Genomic DNA, 16,939 nt, shown 5'->3' with positions numbered 1-16,939 from the left:
AACCTCCTTGACTCCTTCAAGAGCAATTGGATTCTCTCACTTTTTTCTTTTATCTATTCTCTCATGCCCACAAATTGTCCTTGAATACTCCCACCATTCATTAACTCTGCAGCCAACAAGTCTATGGGAAGTGGAAGAAACCAAGAACACATAAAAGCCCTTTTCTTGTTTGGAGGGACTGCTTGATAATGATCTCATTGCCTTTAAATTCTTTAATTAAATCATTTGGTTTAGGTTCTCAACAATTCTTACCGTTTTGTTTTGTTGCCTGAAGGTGACGTCAAAAAGGTCTGAATCTCAGGACTGGTGTGGACAGTAAGCGGTGAAGGTTCACTCTCTTCTTTTATTCCCAGCAGGCTACACAGCTCAATGTAATCCATCACCTAACAGTGACCACAAACGTGGAGTCAACAATCACTCTTTCAAACCACACGAGACTGTAGATGCTGGAATCTGGAGAAATACAATCAGCTGGAGGAACTCAGCAGGTCGACAGCATCAGAAGGAGAGAGAGACACTGAAGCATGGATGTAGAGGCTATAGAGCAGCCATTTCCAATGAGGGCCATAGCACATTTAAGTAAAAGCCTTGTTTTCTTTTCACCTCACATAACAAATATTTTTAATGCAGTCAGTAGAAATATGGAAGAAACCAAAAGTGACTGCTTCACAGGGAAGGAGACCCATAAACTCAGCAGAGTCCTGAAGGGGCTATAGCCAAAAAAAAGGTTGAGAATGGCTGCTTTAGAGAAAGCACAGAGGAGATTTACCAGGATTGGAGAGCATGTCTTATGAAACGTCATCAGAGATGACTTCGAGGTATAACAGATTGTTAAGGGCTTAGATAGGATGGACAGCCAGCAACCTTTTCCTGGAACGACAAATAGCAACTATCAGAGGACATCTGTTTAAGGGTAAGTGGAGTAAAGTTCAGGAAAAATGTCAGAGGCAAGTTTTTTTAAAAAAAAGACAGAGAGTGGTGGGTGCCTGGAATGCATTACTGAGGTTGGTGGAGGTGGTTGATACAAAAGGAACATTCAGAAGACTTGGATATCCACATGGGTACAAGAAAAATAAAGGGTTACAGGTGTGAGATAGGGAATGAGACTGTTATAAAGTAGGTTTACATAGGTCAGCACAACTTCATGAGCTGAAGGGTCTGTCCTGTGCTGTATTATACTACGAATTGTTAAAAAGGCTGGAACTTCCAGCCCAAACATTGACAATTTTTCTAAACTTTTACTCCTGGATTCTATTCTGTCCAAATGAGGAGCATGGTTCTAGTTAAATGGAGAAAATCTATGGGAAGCTTCTCAGGCTGTGTGACCATTGATTATAAAGTTTCTATTGGAAATGGAAAAGGACCACAGGAAGAAACAATAGCAGACAAGGGCAACCTCAGCAAACAGAGATCCACGGGTAAAAAAGGCTGAAAGGAAATGGAACATCTTGAGAGAGAATGAGGAAATATACAGAGACCAGAAATATACTTTAGCCCAAACTAAAGGGAAACCAAAGCCTGAGCCTCCAGAATATTGAGGAAGATTGCAGATGCTGGAATCCAGAGGTAAACTGCTGGAGAAATGGAGTCAGGTAGCATCTGTGGTGGGGTCCGAGAGACCCGATGCAGGGTCTCTGCAAAAAGGCCAGCCTCTTCTTTCCCTCCCCAAATTCTGACACAAGCACAGATAGTCCTTTGAAGATGTCATAAATGGGGTGGATAAAGAGAAGCAGCAGATATTGAACATTTGGATATCCAGAGGTAGTGTAGTTTGATTCCTGGGTTGAAAAGGTTGACACACGAGGAAGATTGGGCTGGCTGGGTCTGTACTCAGAGTGAAGAGTGGTGATCTTGCTGAAGCAGATGATTTGGAGGGTATAGAAAGGGTGGTTACAGAGAGGAAATTTTTCCCAGTAGGGCATCGAACAGAGGCAGTCTCAGAATAAAGGCAGAGGAATCCAGTTTGACCAATGGAGTGGAATTCCTTATCCCAGAGACCTGAGAGTCTGCAGCGGCTAACAGTTGTTGGAGATACAAGGAAGCCTACTGGAATGGGGAGAGAAGAAAGGAATGTTGAGGACAACTGAATGGCAGAACAGCCTTAAGGGGTCAGTCACCCTGAATTCTGATGGTTTTCTTTTTAAATGCTCTTACATAGAAACTACTGGATTGTGTAGAGGTGTATGTGTAGCATTAAGGCCTTTCAGAAGAAATCTGACATCCTTGCCCCACCTGACCTTTGTTATGTAATTTGAGGCCCACCAATATGGAGTTAACTTTTAAAATAGCTCAACCACTCAAAGTTGAAGTCCAAATTTACTGTCAGAACACATACATGACATCATACACAGTTCAAGGCCAATTATTTTCTTTGGCTTGGCTTCGCGGACGAAGATTTATGGAGGGGGTAAAAAGTCCACGTCAGCTGCTGGCCTGGATGACCATACCCAGACCTTCAACACAGAATGAAAAATTAAACACCTATGATTTAGTTCAATGTGCCAGAATGAGGCTCTATTCGACATCTGGACCCTGGATTAATAGACAAGCATGAAACAAAGACAGAGCAATGACTGGCATGTGTTGGCTCCTGATGAATATTACATGGACATGACAGTTTCACAACCCAGGAAAACCTACCTTTTCCTTGCTAATTTGTTGATGTTGTTCATCCTCAAATCTTTGCTTTACAGCTGTGAGAGAGACTTGCCTGTAATCCCTTGGCACTTCGTTATGGAAGCTAACAGAAATATTTTTGGAATAAATCAAGCAAAAGTTAGTTGCTTAACTCTGAACAGTGTTACAGAGTATCTTGTTCCATACATAGAATGCATTTCATGATTAAAGCAAGTTTTAAAGATGGTGTCATATTACCATTTATACAGCAAGAAATTTATATAAAAGTGCTCACAATTAAATATTGATATTACAAACAACCATCACCCTCAAAGTAGAAATGAGCTAGGAGCAAAGCCTCTTTCTAATTTCTGTGTCACTGAGTTAGTTCTCTGCAGATGAAAGAAAGTATTACAAGTTGCCTTTGAAACAGCACGGTACGGCAATGTTTATGGCATAAAACAAAAGGCCTAATTATGCCCTTAAGTGTTATGGGTTTCAAGTTTATCGACTGAGTGGAAATTATAACCAGATGAAACACTGTTTCTCCAGACCACGGTACACACACAATACTATGCAGGTAATAATCACACATCTACATGAAGATATAAAGTTTTACACACTGACAGGGATGATTTACTCAGTTACATATACAGTATATCAATCTCACATTCTGCAGGAAGAAGCCATTTCCCTGTCTGGCAGTCTTTTTTTTAAATTTTTTAAAAAAATTTTCACACTATGAACCATATTAATCAAAATACACAGAAACATTTCCCTCTTGAATTTACAGTGTCCTGTCTGGCAGTCTTGATTTTGATGCTCTGTACTTTCTTGGTCCTGTGTGCTGGATGGAAAGGATTCTCAATAATTTTTCTGAGCCCCAGTGATCTTCTCAGACATTTTGATGATCCTCTGCATTGACTTGAAGTCTAATGCTTTGCAGTAACCATATGGCAGCCAGACAGGACATTCTCATTTGTGCTTCTGTAAAATGTGGTCAAGATGGGGGCCGGTACCTTTGCCCTTCTCAACCTTTAGAAAGTTGTAAGAACTGTGTCTTCCTGACTCATGAGGTGGTGTGTGGGTTCAGGATAGGTTACCGAGGAACTTTGTGTGCTCCACAATGAAGCCATCGATGTGGGACAGAGAATGGGGCATCTTTGTCCTCCTGAAGTCCACAATCATCTTTGTGTCGCCCACGTGGAGATTCAGGTAGTTGTTCTTGCACCATTTTACAACCCTCCCATCCTCCTCTCTATAAGCTGCTTCTTCATTGTCGCTGATGAGGCCCAATTGTATCATCTGCAAACAATAATTCTGTTTGAACTCAATCTGGCAGCGCAGTCTCAAGTTAGCAGCGTGCTGAGCACCCAACGCTGTGGTTCTGGTCAGAATTGCCCAATAAAGTGACAGATAAAATATTGCAGTAACAAAATTAATACTGGCCATGAAGATGCAGGCTAGTAAGGACTCAACCTTCAAACAGTTGGACCTGCATTAATGCAGAAAGGTTGTCGGAGTGCATTGACCAATAATGATACATACCAGATCAGTTTACACATTTATACAAGATTGGATATCGACACCTCGCACAAAACTATAGCTATTGAGTTGAATGATATTTATGAGTTCTCACCATTTTTTATGTAGGGTTATTATACATGGAATTAGATCCTCTAAGGTAAATCCAGTGGATTCTGCAAGCAGGCTTGACCATGGGAGAGCTAGAAGAAGACAAAAGCAGTGTTACAGGGAGTTACGTGCTTTCAACCAGAAGTTTCCATGAAGATGTCCATTCTTCTTGCTGGTTGTTAACCAAACATCGAGATAACTCAGGAATGGTAAGAGCACAGATGGCGATTATTCAAACCTGCAAAAGCAACTGAGATTATTCCACTCTGCCACCACCCGCCCACCAAAAAGACCCCAGTCCCCTGATTGAAGTGTACTGCCTACGTGTTTTCCTTCATGTGACATTTGGGTTTTTGTCAAATACTTTTAATCTTTGGTTCATAATTCTTCCATCAATGGGAATTGGGGCAAAGCCAACTTTGACATGAACTATTCTGCCTGGGCACCCTCAACTAGATGGCATTAACATCGACTCCTCCAGATTCTGTTTGCCCCCATCTTTCCTTACGTCTCATTTCCTCTAGCCGTCTCTCTCTCTTCCCCACCCCCCCCTTTCCCTCTGCTTCCTTTCCCCTAACTCTGCTTCCACAGAGCTAAAAACACTCCCCCATCAAATCTCACCTTTCCTCTCTCCTGTGTCCATTCCATATTCAATTAACACCTTTTGTTGGACTGTACTCCTGCCCATTCTGGCCTCTCCAGCCTTCTACTTCAGGAACCCGATTCCTTTTTACTTTGAGGAAGGGCTCAGGCCTGAAATGTTAGTTACATCTTTACCTCCCTTGGAAGATGCATCACCTGCTGAGTTCCATCAGCATTTGTGTTTTTACTACAATCACAGCGTCTGCAGACTTGCATGTTTCACTCCAGACCCAGTAGATTGACTACCTTCATACGCATCAGGTACGAAACTCCTCCAGATATACACTTGATCCCAGCTGCTTATACCTGCCCCATGCCTCTTTCTTGCTCTTGAAGAGAGGCTGAATTTCCCTCCTCATTCAGGATTCTTCATGCTAGCATGTCTGTCCCTTCATTCTAACAGGAATGTGCATGTCCTGGACTCTTGTCAACACACTTAAAAGCACCCCATTTTCCCAACTTTCCTCTTCCTTCAAACAACCTGCTCCAGTCAACTTAAGGTAGTTCATGTCAAAGTTGGCCTTGCCCCAATTCCTGGTCCTGCCCTGTCTCTCTCTCCATAACCATCATAAAAATTTTATAACAATGGCTGCTGGTCCCCAATGGCTCATCCACAGCTACTTCATTCACTTGCCCTTCCCACGACTAGATTAAGTGTTGTCTCTCCCTTGTGTGACCCTCTACATCAGGAGTGGCCAACCTTTTAATTTTACATTTTTAATTTAGACATACAGCAAAGTAACAGGCCATTTTGGCCTATGTGTCCATGGCGCCCAATTAACCTAAAGGCCTGAAATGGCCTGTTACCGTGCTGTATGTCTAAATTAAAGATTAAAAATTAAAAGGTTGGCTACCCCTGCTCTAATTTTATTGGAGAAAATTTTCCTGCTCACATTTGATAAATTCCACCTCATCTAAAATTTTTCACCCTATGACTTTCACAGCCAATTCTTGGAAAATTAACATCAATTGTGACAACTTCATTTGACTTGGAGCCGGCCACAATCTCTTGGCACATTTGCTTCTCTAATTCCTATTGACTATTTGGGGGCCTGTAGAACATGCCCATAAAGGCGATCACAACTTGTTTGTTCCTCAGCTCCACCCATAGAACTGTCAGTAACAATCTCTGACCACTGCTGTAACATCCTCCTTAACCATTAACACAATGCGCACCTGCTTTTTTTCCCTGAAACACCTGTAACCTGGAATGTTGAGCTGTCAGTCTTGGCCCTCCCTGTAATAGCTACCACGTCTTAGCCATGTGTTCATGACACGTGGACAAGCCATGCGAGGATAGGACCCACAGGATTGAGAGTCTCGGAGGAGGTAGGGGAGGTCCTTCATGAATACTTTGCTTCAGTATTACCAGAGAAAAAGACCATGGCAATAGAGAGGATAACTTAAAGCAGACTGAAATGACTGAGCATGTTGATATTGAGAGGATGTATTGGAACTTTTGAAAAGCATGAATTTAGATAAGTCAGTAGGACCAAATGAGATGTAATCACTGCTACTGTGGGAACCAAGTGATGATCTTCCTATATTTGGATCAGTTTATTTCCAACCCACAGATATTGATTGAAAATACACACATAGACAATGTTGCACACAATCTGCAGATTGGGAAACGCCTACGAGTGTTGTGGGCTCCGTTCAGCACTCGAACACCCAGTGTCATTGGCCCTTCCAGCCTGCACCATCTTTCTTTACAATCATAGTTGCTCCATCTTCCAGCAAAATCTCCAGAACTCTCAATTCCCTTCACCTTGCAACTGATTAGTTTTGAACAACACAATGATGGAGCCTCCAGATATTATGATAGAAAACTCCAGTTTCACCATTTTAAATGATTTGCTTCAAAATTATGCAGAGTATCTTTTTTCACAGCTGCCCAGAATTGCCGATTTTGGCAATACTGTACCATCAAATGTGGCCAATTTGAGCAGCAGGAAACTCTATATAATTTACAATACAGTATACCAACCTTGCTTGTGGACCACTCGAGCCAATAGCATGGCAGCCGCAGCCGTCATTGCAGGGGAATAAACAGAAATGTCTGTATATAGCAGTGAAAGCTCACAGATATAGTTAAAGAGATGCACTGTGTGCCTTTCCAATGGAGATATTGCCAGCAACACTTCTGCGTAATCCAGAATGGTAGGTGTCTGCAAAAATAAATTGACATTAACTTTGTAACGTTGTTCTAGAGACATATTTAATGAACTCACAAACAGTCTAAAAAGCAACAGGAAATGACAACAATTTTTAGATGAAGATATACAATTCCACTCTTAAATGTATCTTCACCATCTGCTCAGACCTTCAGAGAACAATGCATAGAAATAAGACTAGACATTATTTGACCATTTCCTCAGAATCAGTGCCTGAGATGCCCTTGGGATCATCCTACAATAATACTGCCAGATTATACAGTCATTGCACGAACCTAAGAACCACAGGACATTAGTCTGTAGCATAGAAACAGGCCCTTCTAGTCTCTGCCCAACAGTCTCACTAACCTGCACCCAGTCAATAACCCTCCATTCCCCTCCCATCCATGTATCTGTCCAAATTCTTCTTAAATGTTAAAATTGAGTCTGCATTCACCACTTCAGCTGGCAGCTTGTTCCACACTCCCACCACTCTCTGAGAAGTTCCCTCAAAGTGGGCTTTAAAACTTTCCCCCTTCACCCATGTTCTCTGGTTGTATCTCACCCAACCTCGGTGGAAAAAAACCTGCTTGCATTTATAGTATCTATACCTTTCATAATTTTGTATACCTCTCTTCTATACTCCAAGGAATAAAGTCCTAACCTATCCAACCTTTCCTTGTGATTCCTTTCAAGTTGTGGCAACATCCTAGTCAATCTTCTCTGCACCCTTTCAATCTTATTGCTATCTTTCCAGTAGTAAGGTGACCAAAACTGCACACAATCCTCCAAATTTGGCCTCACATCTGACTTGTACAACTTTATCACATCTCAACTCCTGTTCTCAGTACTTTGATTCACAAAGGCAAATGTGTCAAGAGTTCTCTTTGTGACCCTATCGAGCTGTGGTGCCCCTTCCAGGGAATTGGGCCTCTGTATTCCTAGGTCTCTCTTCTACTGTAATCCTACCATTTACTGTGTATGTCCTCCCTTGGTTAGCACCTCACTTGTCTGCATTAAATTCCATCTGCCATTTTGTGAACAAGCTTTGAGAGCCTTCCTTGCTGTCCACTACACCTCCAATCTTCGTGTCATCTGCACACTTGCTCATCCAATGTTCCACATTATCATCCAGATCACTGATAATAGATGACAAACAATGGACCCAGCACCAATCCCTGAAGCATAGTCGTCAGAGAGGCAATCATCCACTACCACTCTACCTTCTTCCATAAAGCTCATGTCTAATCCAATTTTCTACCACACCTTGAACACCAAGTGACTGGACCTTTTCCCTGCTGCCATCAGATTCCTGAATGATCAATGAACCAAAGACACTGCCTTACTTTTCCTTTTCGTGCACTATTTTATTGTTGTAAGGAGGCTGATACATTGTTGCTGTGACGCTGCCACAAAACAATGAATTTTGTGACTTGTCCTTGACAATAAATTCTGATTCTAACTAATCTTCCATACGGGACCTTGTCAAATGCCTCACTCAAGTCCATGCTACCAAATGCAAGTGAATGTACAAAGAGTCTTCTAAAATTCTGTTGCCCCAGCTTGCTTTGCCATGCTTATATGCCATTTGGAGCTCTATGTGGCATTTATAATCACTCACTCTAATTTTCCCTCGAAGAGCAGAAATGATCTCTCCCATCATCCGTACCAGATCTTCGTACTTATAAGTGTTGTCTGTAAGCCAAACTGCTTCACGAATTGTTAAAATATCCTTACTAATAAAACTATGGAGGAAGAATTAGAAAGAGTCTGTAAATCCTTTGAGTTGGAAGAAAAACAATGTGCACTGTTTTTAATGAAGGTACAAACGGCACTTTACCGTGTGCAGATAACCATACAAGCTATCCCCAGCAACTGGAGTTTGCCCCTGGGCACAGAGCGCAGCATCAAGTACCGATCTACATTTGCCACAGTGACATGTAGGCACAAACTGGAAAAGTCCTTCATGCTGGTCACCTCTACCAACCAATCAATTAAAATGTACCTGGAGAGAAGGAGACTGGTGGTTATGACAATCTTTTCTGTACAACTCTGGTTTCGCAGATTTCAAAACAGCGCAAAATGGTAAAAACAATATCAAGTGAGTTTTTTTTTATATAAACGGGTTCAATGAGCACAAAGGGAGAAGCAACCGATTTAAGAAAATGTAACTGCACAAACAGGATCTCCTATGAGCCAAGGCAGATCCATTCAGGCAAAATCTCCTCATACAATTGGCCCCACTTTCCAAAACCAACCCTGTGTTGACAAATGCTTTTCAATATCATGGTATACTCAATGGCATCATTGTCAAAGCTCAGCTAGAAACAACATTGGCATAACTGATTCTTCATCAGATGTTCAACAACATTAGGTAATGGGCGTGGATACAACAGGCTCCAGATCAGTTGGGAAAGTGGGCCAGTTGCAGCACTTTGGTAAGTCAAACTAGGGCAGGACTTGCACTGTAAATGGTGAGGGTCTGGAGTGTCATGGAACAGAGAGACCAAGGGGTACAGGTGCACAGTTTCCCAAAAATGGCAATTCAGGTGTCAAGGTGGTGAAGAAGGCTTCTGACATGCTGGCCTTAATTGGGCGAGGTACTGAATACAAATGCTGGGACTCAAGATTCAGCTATACAAGGAGTTGGTGATATGGCGCAAGTAATGTGTGCAGTTCTGGTCTCCAAGCTATAGGAAGGACATCAATAAAATGGAGGAGATTCACCAGGATTTTGCTTGGACAAGAGGGCTCCAGTTTTGGGGAAGGTTGAATCTTTATTTAGTGTAACATGGGCAGCTGTGGGGTGATATTAGAAGTTTATAACATCACAGGGGGATGGATAAAGTGAATGTGCAGACTTTTTAGCCCCAGTGTAAATAATTCTAGAACTATAAGGCAGAGGTTTAAGGTGAGAGATTTAAGAAGTACCCAAGGGGCAATGTTCCCTCAGAGGGCAGGCTGCATCTAGAATGATCCACCAGTAGAATTGGAGAAATTTTTGACATTCAAAATACATTTAGACAGATTTATAGAAAGGAAGAGATCAGAGGGCAGTTATTACTAACCCATATACTAACGGTTGACATGGACAAGTTGGGCCAAAGGGCCTGTTCCGTGTTGCATGGTACAACTTATTCTCAATTACAAACAAAATTCAAGCAACACCCAAGCTATATCCATCCTGAGCCAAATAGAAATTATCCCTGAAAGTTCAAGGCAGCTTGTTTTAATGATCATAATGCCTCCATGATCTGTAGACAATGGAAACCTATTAGACAAGTTAATGTCAAAGATGGATTCTCAGCAGCGACATGGTAATGATAGTAACAGGTTTCTCCTCATTCCACTGCCTGCTCTGCTGTAGGATTCCAGCAGCTCCCATTTTCAATCCAGTGATAATCTGGTAATCAAATTGGAAAGGCAAGAGAGAATGTTGCCCATGAGAACAGATCAAGCCGAATGACTCCATGTGCCCATTAATGATTTATATTAGCGAGATTTTTCTCATTATTAATTTCATTTAAATTATCAATGGAGCATCACAGCCAGTGCTGGGAGAGGAGTGTGCACTTCCCTTGGCGAAGGTGATGCTTGCACTCCTGCTTGATCCTAGCTCTTACTTTAGAATGTGTTTATTTCCTTTTATTTACTGTTGAATCTCTGCACTGTGTAGATTTCAAGCGGAGCATAAGGATTGAGTTGGGTGAGTAGTGTGTGCTGTAAATAGAGCTCAATATGCAAAATCATTTTGCAACTCACCCTTAATTTGCTCTTTCAGTGCAGTGTAATTTAAATAAATCTGCTAAATTCCCTCAAAGACCCTCCCAACATGCAAAATGTAAAATAAAAACAGATGGGAACTGCTTGCATTTACCTCATTGTATCATTCATGCCCTTTTGTACTTTGAACATTTTTTGTTTGAAGGACGGGCAGGAAGACTGAAAAATGTGGGCAACATCATCCTTGGGTTTTGACTTCAGTCCAAACAGACTGGCTCTTCCACACGCTTTGGCTAATGCCAACTAAAACAGAATTATAGAGATGTTATGCAATTCCAAAATTACAGGCAAGACTATTGCAAGACCCTTTGACCAGTTAAATATAGCTCTCACAATAATCCAGAGTCATGCTCAGACAGATGAGACAAATATTGGCTGAATAGTTAGTTGACTGGGAGGAGGGAAGTTTTGAAGTGCAGAAAGATGGGTAACAGAAGGAAGTTGTGTTGCATTCGATGAGAACGTGACCAATCATTTTACTCACCAAGCCCATATTTTTCAATAACCTTGGGATATACTGTACACAAGTTAGTTTATCAGCTGTCACAGGATAAGTGTTAGGAGGCAAGTGCACAAAGTCTGCAGATTCTGGGGTCTAATGCAACACACATAGGATGGGTGCTGGGTCCATTACTACTTGCTACCTACATTAACAATGTCTATAGAACAAAGGAACAGGCCTTTTGGCCCACTAGCTTCGGTTCTGGGTCACAGCATGACCAAGTTCAAATTTCTCTGGTGTGCATGAGATTTGAGGACATGGACAGGACTATAAAATTGTAGCTACAAGAAACAAATTGAGAAATTATGGATTTTTCTTTGAAACAGAAGCAAAGGTAGATTCAAATAAGTTAAAAAATTTATCAACTGTCGGAGGGGAGTCACGTGATGGATAGTGGCCGGTAGGGGAATACCACCCTTCTCCAGAAAAGAAGAAATAAAGTGAAGAAAATACAAAGTTCAAGAAATACAAAATATAACAAATAAAAAATAAAGTTGTAGAGAAAAGAAAGAAAATGGCACTCAAAGGAAAAAGTAAAAACGGGGAAAAAAAGATGCCGGAATAGAAAGGAGAAGGCCTTACCTGCATGAAGAAACAGGGAGGTGTCGTGGAGAAGAGAGCCTGTCCTCCAATGTTGATGATGACCCCGCAGAGTCGCGACCCCCCCCCCCCCGACCGCTGGACAGCAAAAATGGCTCTCTGAGCCAAACAAAAGTGCGCTTCCTGAGGAGAAGAACACTGACTGGAGGGGGGCTCAGCCGAGGAGCGGGCAAACACAGCACGACCAGCTGAGGGATGCCCGACACCAGGGCTCTCAGCTGGAAGAAGAGGAAAGCGACAGGAAAGGAAAGAAGAGCAGCAGCAACTTATCAGGAAAGTCAGAAGAGACACAGATACAAGGAAGAGAAGACGACACAAACACAGAAGAGGAGGAAGAAGACCAAGATCTGCACAGAGAAATAGAAGGTAAAACAGATGGACAGAATATAGATAAAGTTTTTTTCAAAAACAAATGAGAGCATTAAAAGAATTTAGTGAAATTAAAAGAAAAGTTAAAAGTACAGAAGAAAAAGTGAATAGATTTGAGCTGGTCATGACAGAAATAGGGAAAAGATTAGAAAATGTGGAAGAATGAGAAATGGCTGTAGAAATGGAAGTGAACGACTTAAGAAGAAAATTGGAAGAAAGTGATAAAAGAGTTAGAGTCACAAGAGTTGTTAGCTCAGAAAATTGATATGTTGGAAAATTATAGTAGGCGAAACAACAAAAATAGTGGGCCTAAAGGAAGATGAAGAAGGCACAGATATGAAGGAATTTATAAAACAATGGATCCCAAAGGTCCTGGGAATGACAGAAATACAGGAAGGAATGGAAATAGAAATGACAAACAGAACACTAGCTCCGAAACCACAGACACATCAAAAACCAAGATCCGTTTTAGTAAAATTTTTGAGATATACAACAAGAGAAAATATACTGGAGAGGGCAAGGAATAAAATTAGAAAAGACAATAAACCATTGGAATACAAGAGTCAAAAAATATTTTTTTACCCAGATATAAGTTTTGAACTCTTAAAGAGGAAGGAGTTTAATACAGCAAAATCAATCCGAAGGAAAAAAGGTTATAAATTTATGTTAAGACATCCAGCTGTGCTTAAAATATTTATCCCTGTGGAGCAAAACAGACTCTTCTCGGATCTGGAGGAAGCACGAGAATTTGCAGAACGCCTGCAGGACAGAAGGAGAGATGAAGAGTTGTAACAAGAATGAAGAACGGTGATAAAATATATATAAAGATATAAAAATAATGTATATGTAAAAACTAAAGAAGGGAAAGAGAAGGGAAGAAAGTAAGTAAGGGAAAAAAAGAGGGTGAACTTTGTTATATGTGTAAAAAAAATCATTTCGGGGGGGGGGGGGGGTTGGGTGGAAGAGAATAACCGTCACTGTGAAATCAGTTGATGCTTGCGAGCGGGTTCGCAATCCAAAGGGAGAGTGGAGTTGTGGTTGCCCGACAAGGGAATAAGGGGCAACTCAGAGAGGGGCCATTTGCAAAGAGAATATTGGATGTGGGAGTTGTTGAAGTATTTTATGTTTTAAATGTGTTGTCATACATTGAGTTTAAAAAGGGAAAACAGAGATGGAAATGGGGAAAAGGGGGACTGTGGTAGTGAGGAAGCAGAAATGAGGTGTAAACAGGATACAAGATGGCCATGTTGAATTATATGACTATAAATATTAATGGAATACATAACCAAATTAAACAGAAGAGTCTATTAAATTTACTGAAGAAAGAAAAAATAGACATAGCGTTTGTGCAGGAAACACATCAAACTGAAGTGGAACATAATAAATTAAGGAGAGACTGGGCAGGGCACATAACGGCAGCATCATATAATTCAAAAGCTAGAGGTGTAGCTATATTAATAAATAAAAATGTATCAATCAAAATAGAGGAGGAAATAATAGATCCAGCAGGGAGGTATGTAATGATAAAATATCAGATATATTCAGAATTCTGGAATGTGATCAATGTATATGCACCTAATGAAGAGGATCAAAAGTTTATGCAGGATATTTTTTTGAAGATTGTAGATACGCAAGGGAATATATTGATAGGAGGGGATTTTAACCTTAATTTGGATCCAATGTTGGATAAAACTGGACAAAAGACTAGAAAAAAGAATAAAGTGGCCAAATTTATGGTTAAATCAATGCAGGAAATGAAACTTATGGATATATGGAGGAGGCAGCACCCAAGAGAGAAGGAATATTTATATTATTTGAGTAGGCATAAAACATACTCAAGGATTGATATATTCTTGTTGTTGGCCCATATTCGAGGGAGAGTTAGGAAAACTGAATATAAAGCTAAATTACTATCTGATCATTCACCCTTGTTATTAGCAATAGAATTGGAGGACATCCCACCAAGAACATATAGATGGAGGTTAAACTCCATGCTACTTAAAAGACAGGAATTTAGAGAGTTTATTGAATGCCAAATTAAAAAGGAATTTGAAATAAATACGGAAACAGTGAAAGACAAATTTATATTATGGGATGCAATGAAAGCTTTTATTAGAGGGCAGATAATAAGTTATGTAACTAAGATGAAAAAAGGACGACAATTGGGAAATGGAGCAGTTGGAAAGGGAGATAGTAAGTACAGAAAAGGAACTAGCAAAAAGGGATGATATAACGAAAAGGAGAGAATTGGCGGACAAAAAAATAAAATACGAAACATTACAAACGTATAAGGTGGAGAAGAACATAATAAAAATAAAGCACAAGTATTATGAACTAGGAGAAAAAACACAAAATATTAGCCTGGCAACTTAGAACAAGCTAAAAGAACTGTAATGGCATCAAGAAAAATGGACAAACAAATTACATATGAAGATTAATGAGAACTTTTAAGGAATTTTATGAACAAATTATACCAAACTGAAAACGAGGGGAAAGATGATAAAATAGAAGAGTTTTTAGCTAAAATTGAACTGCCGAAATTGCAAGAAGAGGAACAAAACAAACTGATAAAACCATTTGATATAGAAGTAGTACAGGATATATTAAAAAAGCTGCCGAACAATAAAATGCCTGGAGAGGATGGATTCCCAATAGAATTCTATAAAACATTTAAAGAGTTATTAATTCTTCCTCTCCTGGAAGTAATGAACCAGATAGAAGAAACACAAAACTTGCCAGATTTATGTAAGACAGCGGATAATGTCTGTAAATTTATTAATTTAATTCATGCAGTTCAAGGAAATAAGATGCCAACAGTGGCTGTTGCTTTAGACGCAGAAAAAGCCTTTGACAGGGTAGAATGGAATTATTTATTCAAAGTATTACAGAGGTTCAGTTTACCAGAAAAATATATTAATTGGATTAAAGCATTATATAATGGACCATTGGCGAAGGTAACAGTAAATGGATATGTATCAAACCAATTTAAATTAAGTAGGTCAACTAGGCAGGAATGTCCATAATCTCCTTCACTGTTCACTTTTGCAATAGAACCATTGGCAGAACTGATAAGAACAGAAAATAAAATAAAAGGGATAAAAATAAAGGAGGAGTATAAAATCAGTTTATTTGCAGATGACATCATAGCATTCTTAACAGAACCAGAAATATCAATTAAAGAACTACATAAGAAATTGAAGAAGTATGGAGAAATATCAAGGTACAAGATCGACACAAATAAAAGTGAAACGATGCCAATGAGTAATGCGGATTATACAGAATTTAAAAAAGAATCACCATTTAAATGGCAAACACAAGCAATCTGATACCTAGGTATTAGGTTAGATAATAATTTAAGCCAATTGTACAAATTAAATTATCAGCCACTCATAAAGAAATTGCAGAAAGACTTAGAACATTGGAAAGAATTACCGCTAACGTTGACAGGGAGGGTAAATTGCATTAAAATGAATGTCTTCCCAAGAATACAATACTTATTTCAATCGTTACCAATTCCTTTAACAGAGAAATTCTTCAATGAACTAAAGAGAATAAAAAGGAAACTTTTGTGGAAAGGGGGAAACTGAGGATAGTGTTAGATAAATTAATAGAGAGTTACAACCAAGGTGGTTTGCAGTTTCCAAACTTACAACCAAGGTGGTTTGCCGTTTCCAAACTTTAAAAATTATTATTATAGAGCAGCACAATTAAGGTATTTATCAGATTTTTATCAGACAAGGGAAAAACCAGATTGGACTAAGATAGAAGTAGATAAAATAGGGGAGAAGGTACCAGAACATATACTTTATAAGTGGGATGAAAAGCTGGTGCAACAGCTAATCCCTTTTACAATAGACAACCTTTCCTTTAGAGAATGGGAGAGAAAATGGATCAAAAGAATAGAAAATTGATTTTTGGGAAATAATTTATTAACATTTGAACAATTGAAGTACAAATATGGAATAACTCATGGTACAATGTTTGCATATCATCAACTGAAAACCTACTTAAAGGACAAATTGGGAAACAGACTGAGATTACCAGAAGGAAGCAGCTTTGAATATGTGATTACAGACACAATGATAATTAAAAGATTTATAACGAACATGTACATCAAGCTACAAGATAAGGAAAATTATGAAATAAGCTATCAACCCAAAAGTGGGAAAAGGATTTAAACACAAAGATAAAAAAATGAAACATGGGAAAAGTTATGTTCTGGAACTATGAAGAATATAATAAACACAAGGTTACGCATGATACAATATAATTGGTTACACAGGTTATATATCATGCCCCAAAAGTTCAAAAAAAATGGGATCTAATATTATCAGATAGATGTTTTCGCTGTAATAAGAAAATGGGAATAACGGTACATGCAATTTGGGCATGTGAAAAAGTTCTGGGAAGATCTAAATCAGATGATCAATAAAATCACAAAAAAACAATATACCAAAAAATTCAGAGATTTTTCTTCTAAGTAATATAAGTAAGAAATTAGGCCTCAAACTGGATGAAGCGCAAAAATGATTTATTACGATAGCCTTAGCTGTAGCAAAAAAATGTATAATGTCAACTTGGAAATCGGAAGAGAGCCTGAGATTACAGCAATGGTATATAGAAATTAATAAATGTATTC

General features: G+C 39.4%; 1 protein-coding gene across 1 annotated transcript in view; it reads right to left on the bottom strand.

Moving 5' to 3' along the window:
- ccnf (cyclin F) overlaps nt 1–16,939 on the bottom strand; it is a 47,669-nt gene that overhangs the window by 6,275 nt on the left and 24,455 nt on the right. Inside the window, exons 9-15 of the mRNA XM_069905307.1 lie at nt 10,924–11,072; nt 8,887–9,051; nt 8,668–8,791; nt 6,881–7,061; nt 4,256–4,343; nt 2,641–2,740; nt 253–383 (exon numbers count right to left, since the gene is read on the bottom strand). Coding sequence (XP_069761408.1) covers nt 253–383; nt 2,641–2,740; nt 4,256–4,343; nt 6,881–7,061; nt 8,668–8,791; nt 8,887–9,051; nt 10,924–11,072 — 938 coding nt within the window. The remainder of the gene's footprint in view (nt 1–252; nt 384–2,640; nt 2,741–4,255; nt 4,344–6,880; nt 7,062–8,667; nt 8,792–8,886; nt 9,052–10,923; nt 11,073–16,939) is intronic.

This window comes from Narcine bancroftii, chromosome 12, assembly GCF_036971445.1.
Source record: "Narcine bancroftii isolate sNarBan1 chromosome 12, sNarBan1.hap1, whole genome shotgun sequence".
In the NCBI taxonomy this organism is placed as follows: Eukaryota; Metazoa; Chordata; class Chondrichthyes; order Torpediniformes; family Narcinidae; genus Narcine; species Narcine bancroftii.
Note: the sequence above shows the minus strand (reverse complement) of the source record. Positions and strands in the feature narration are given on the sequence as shown.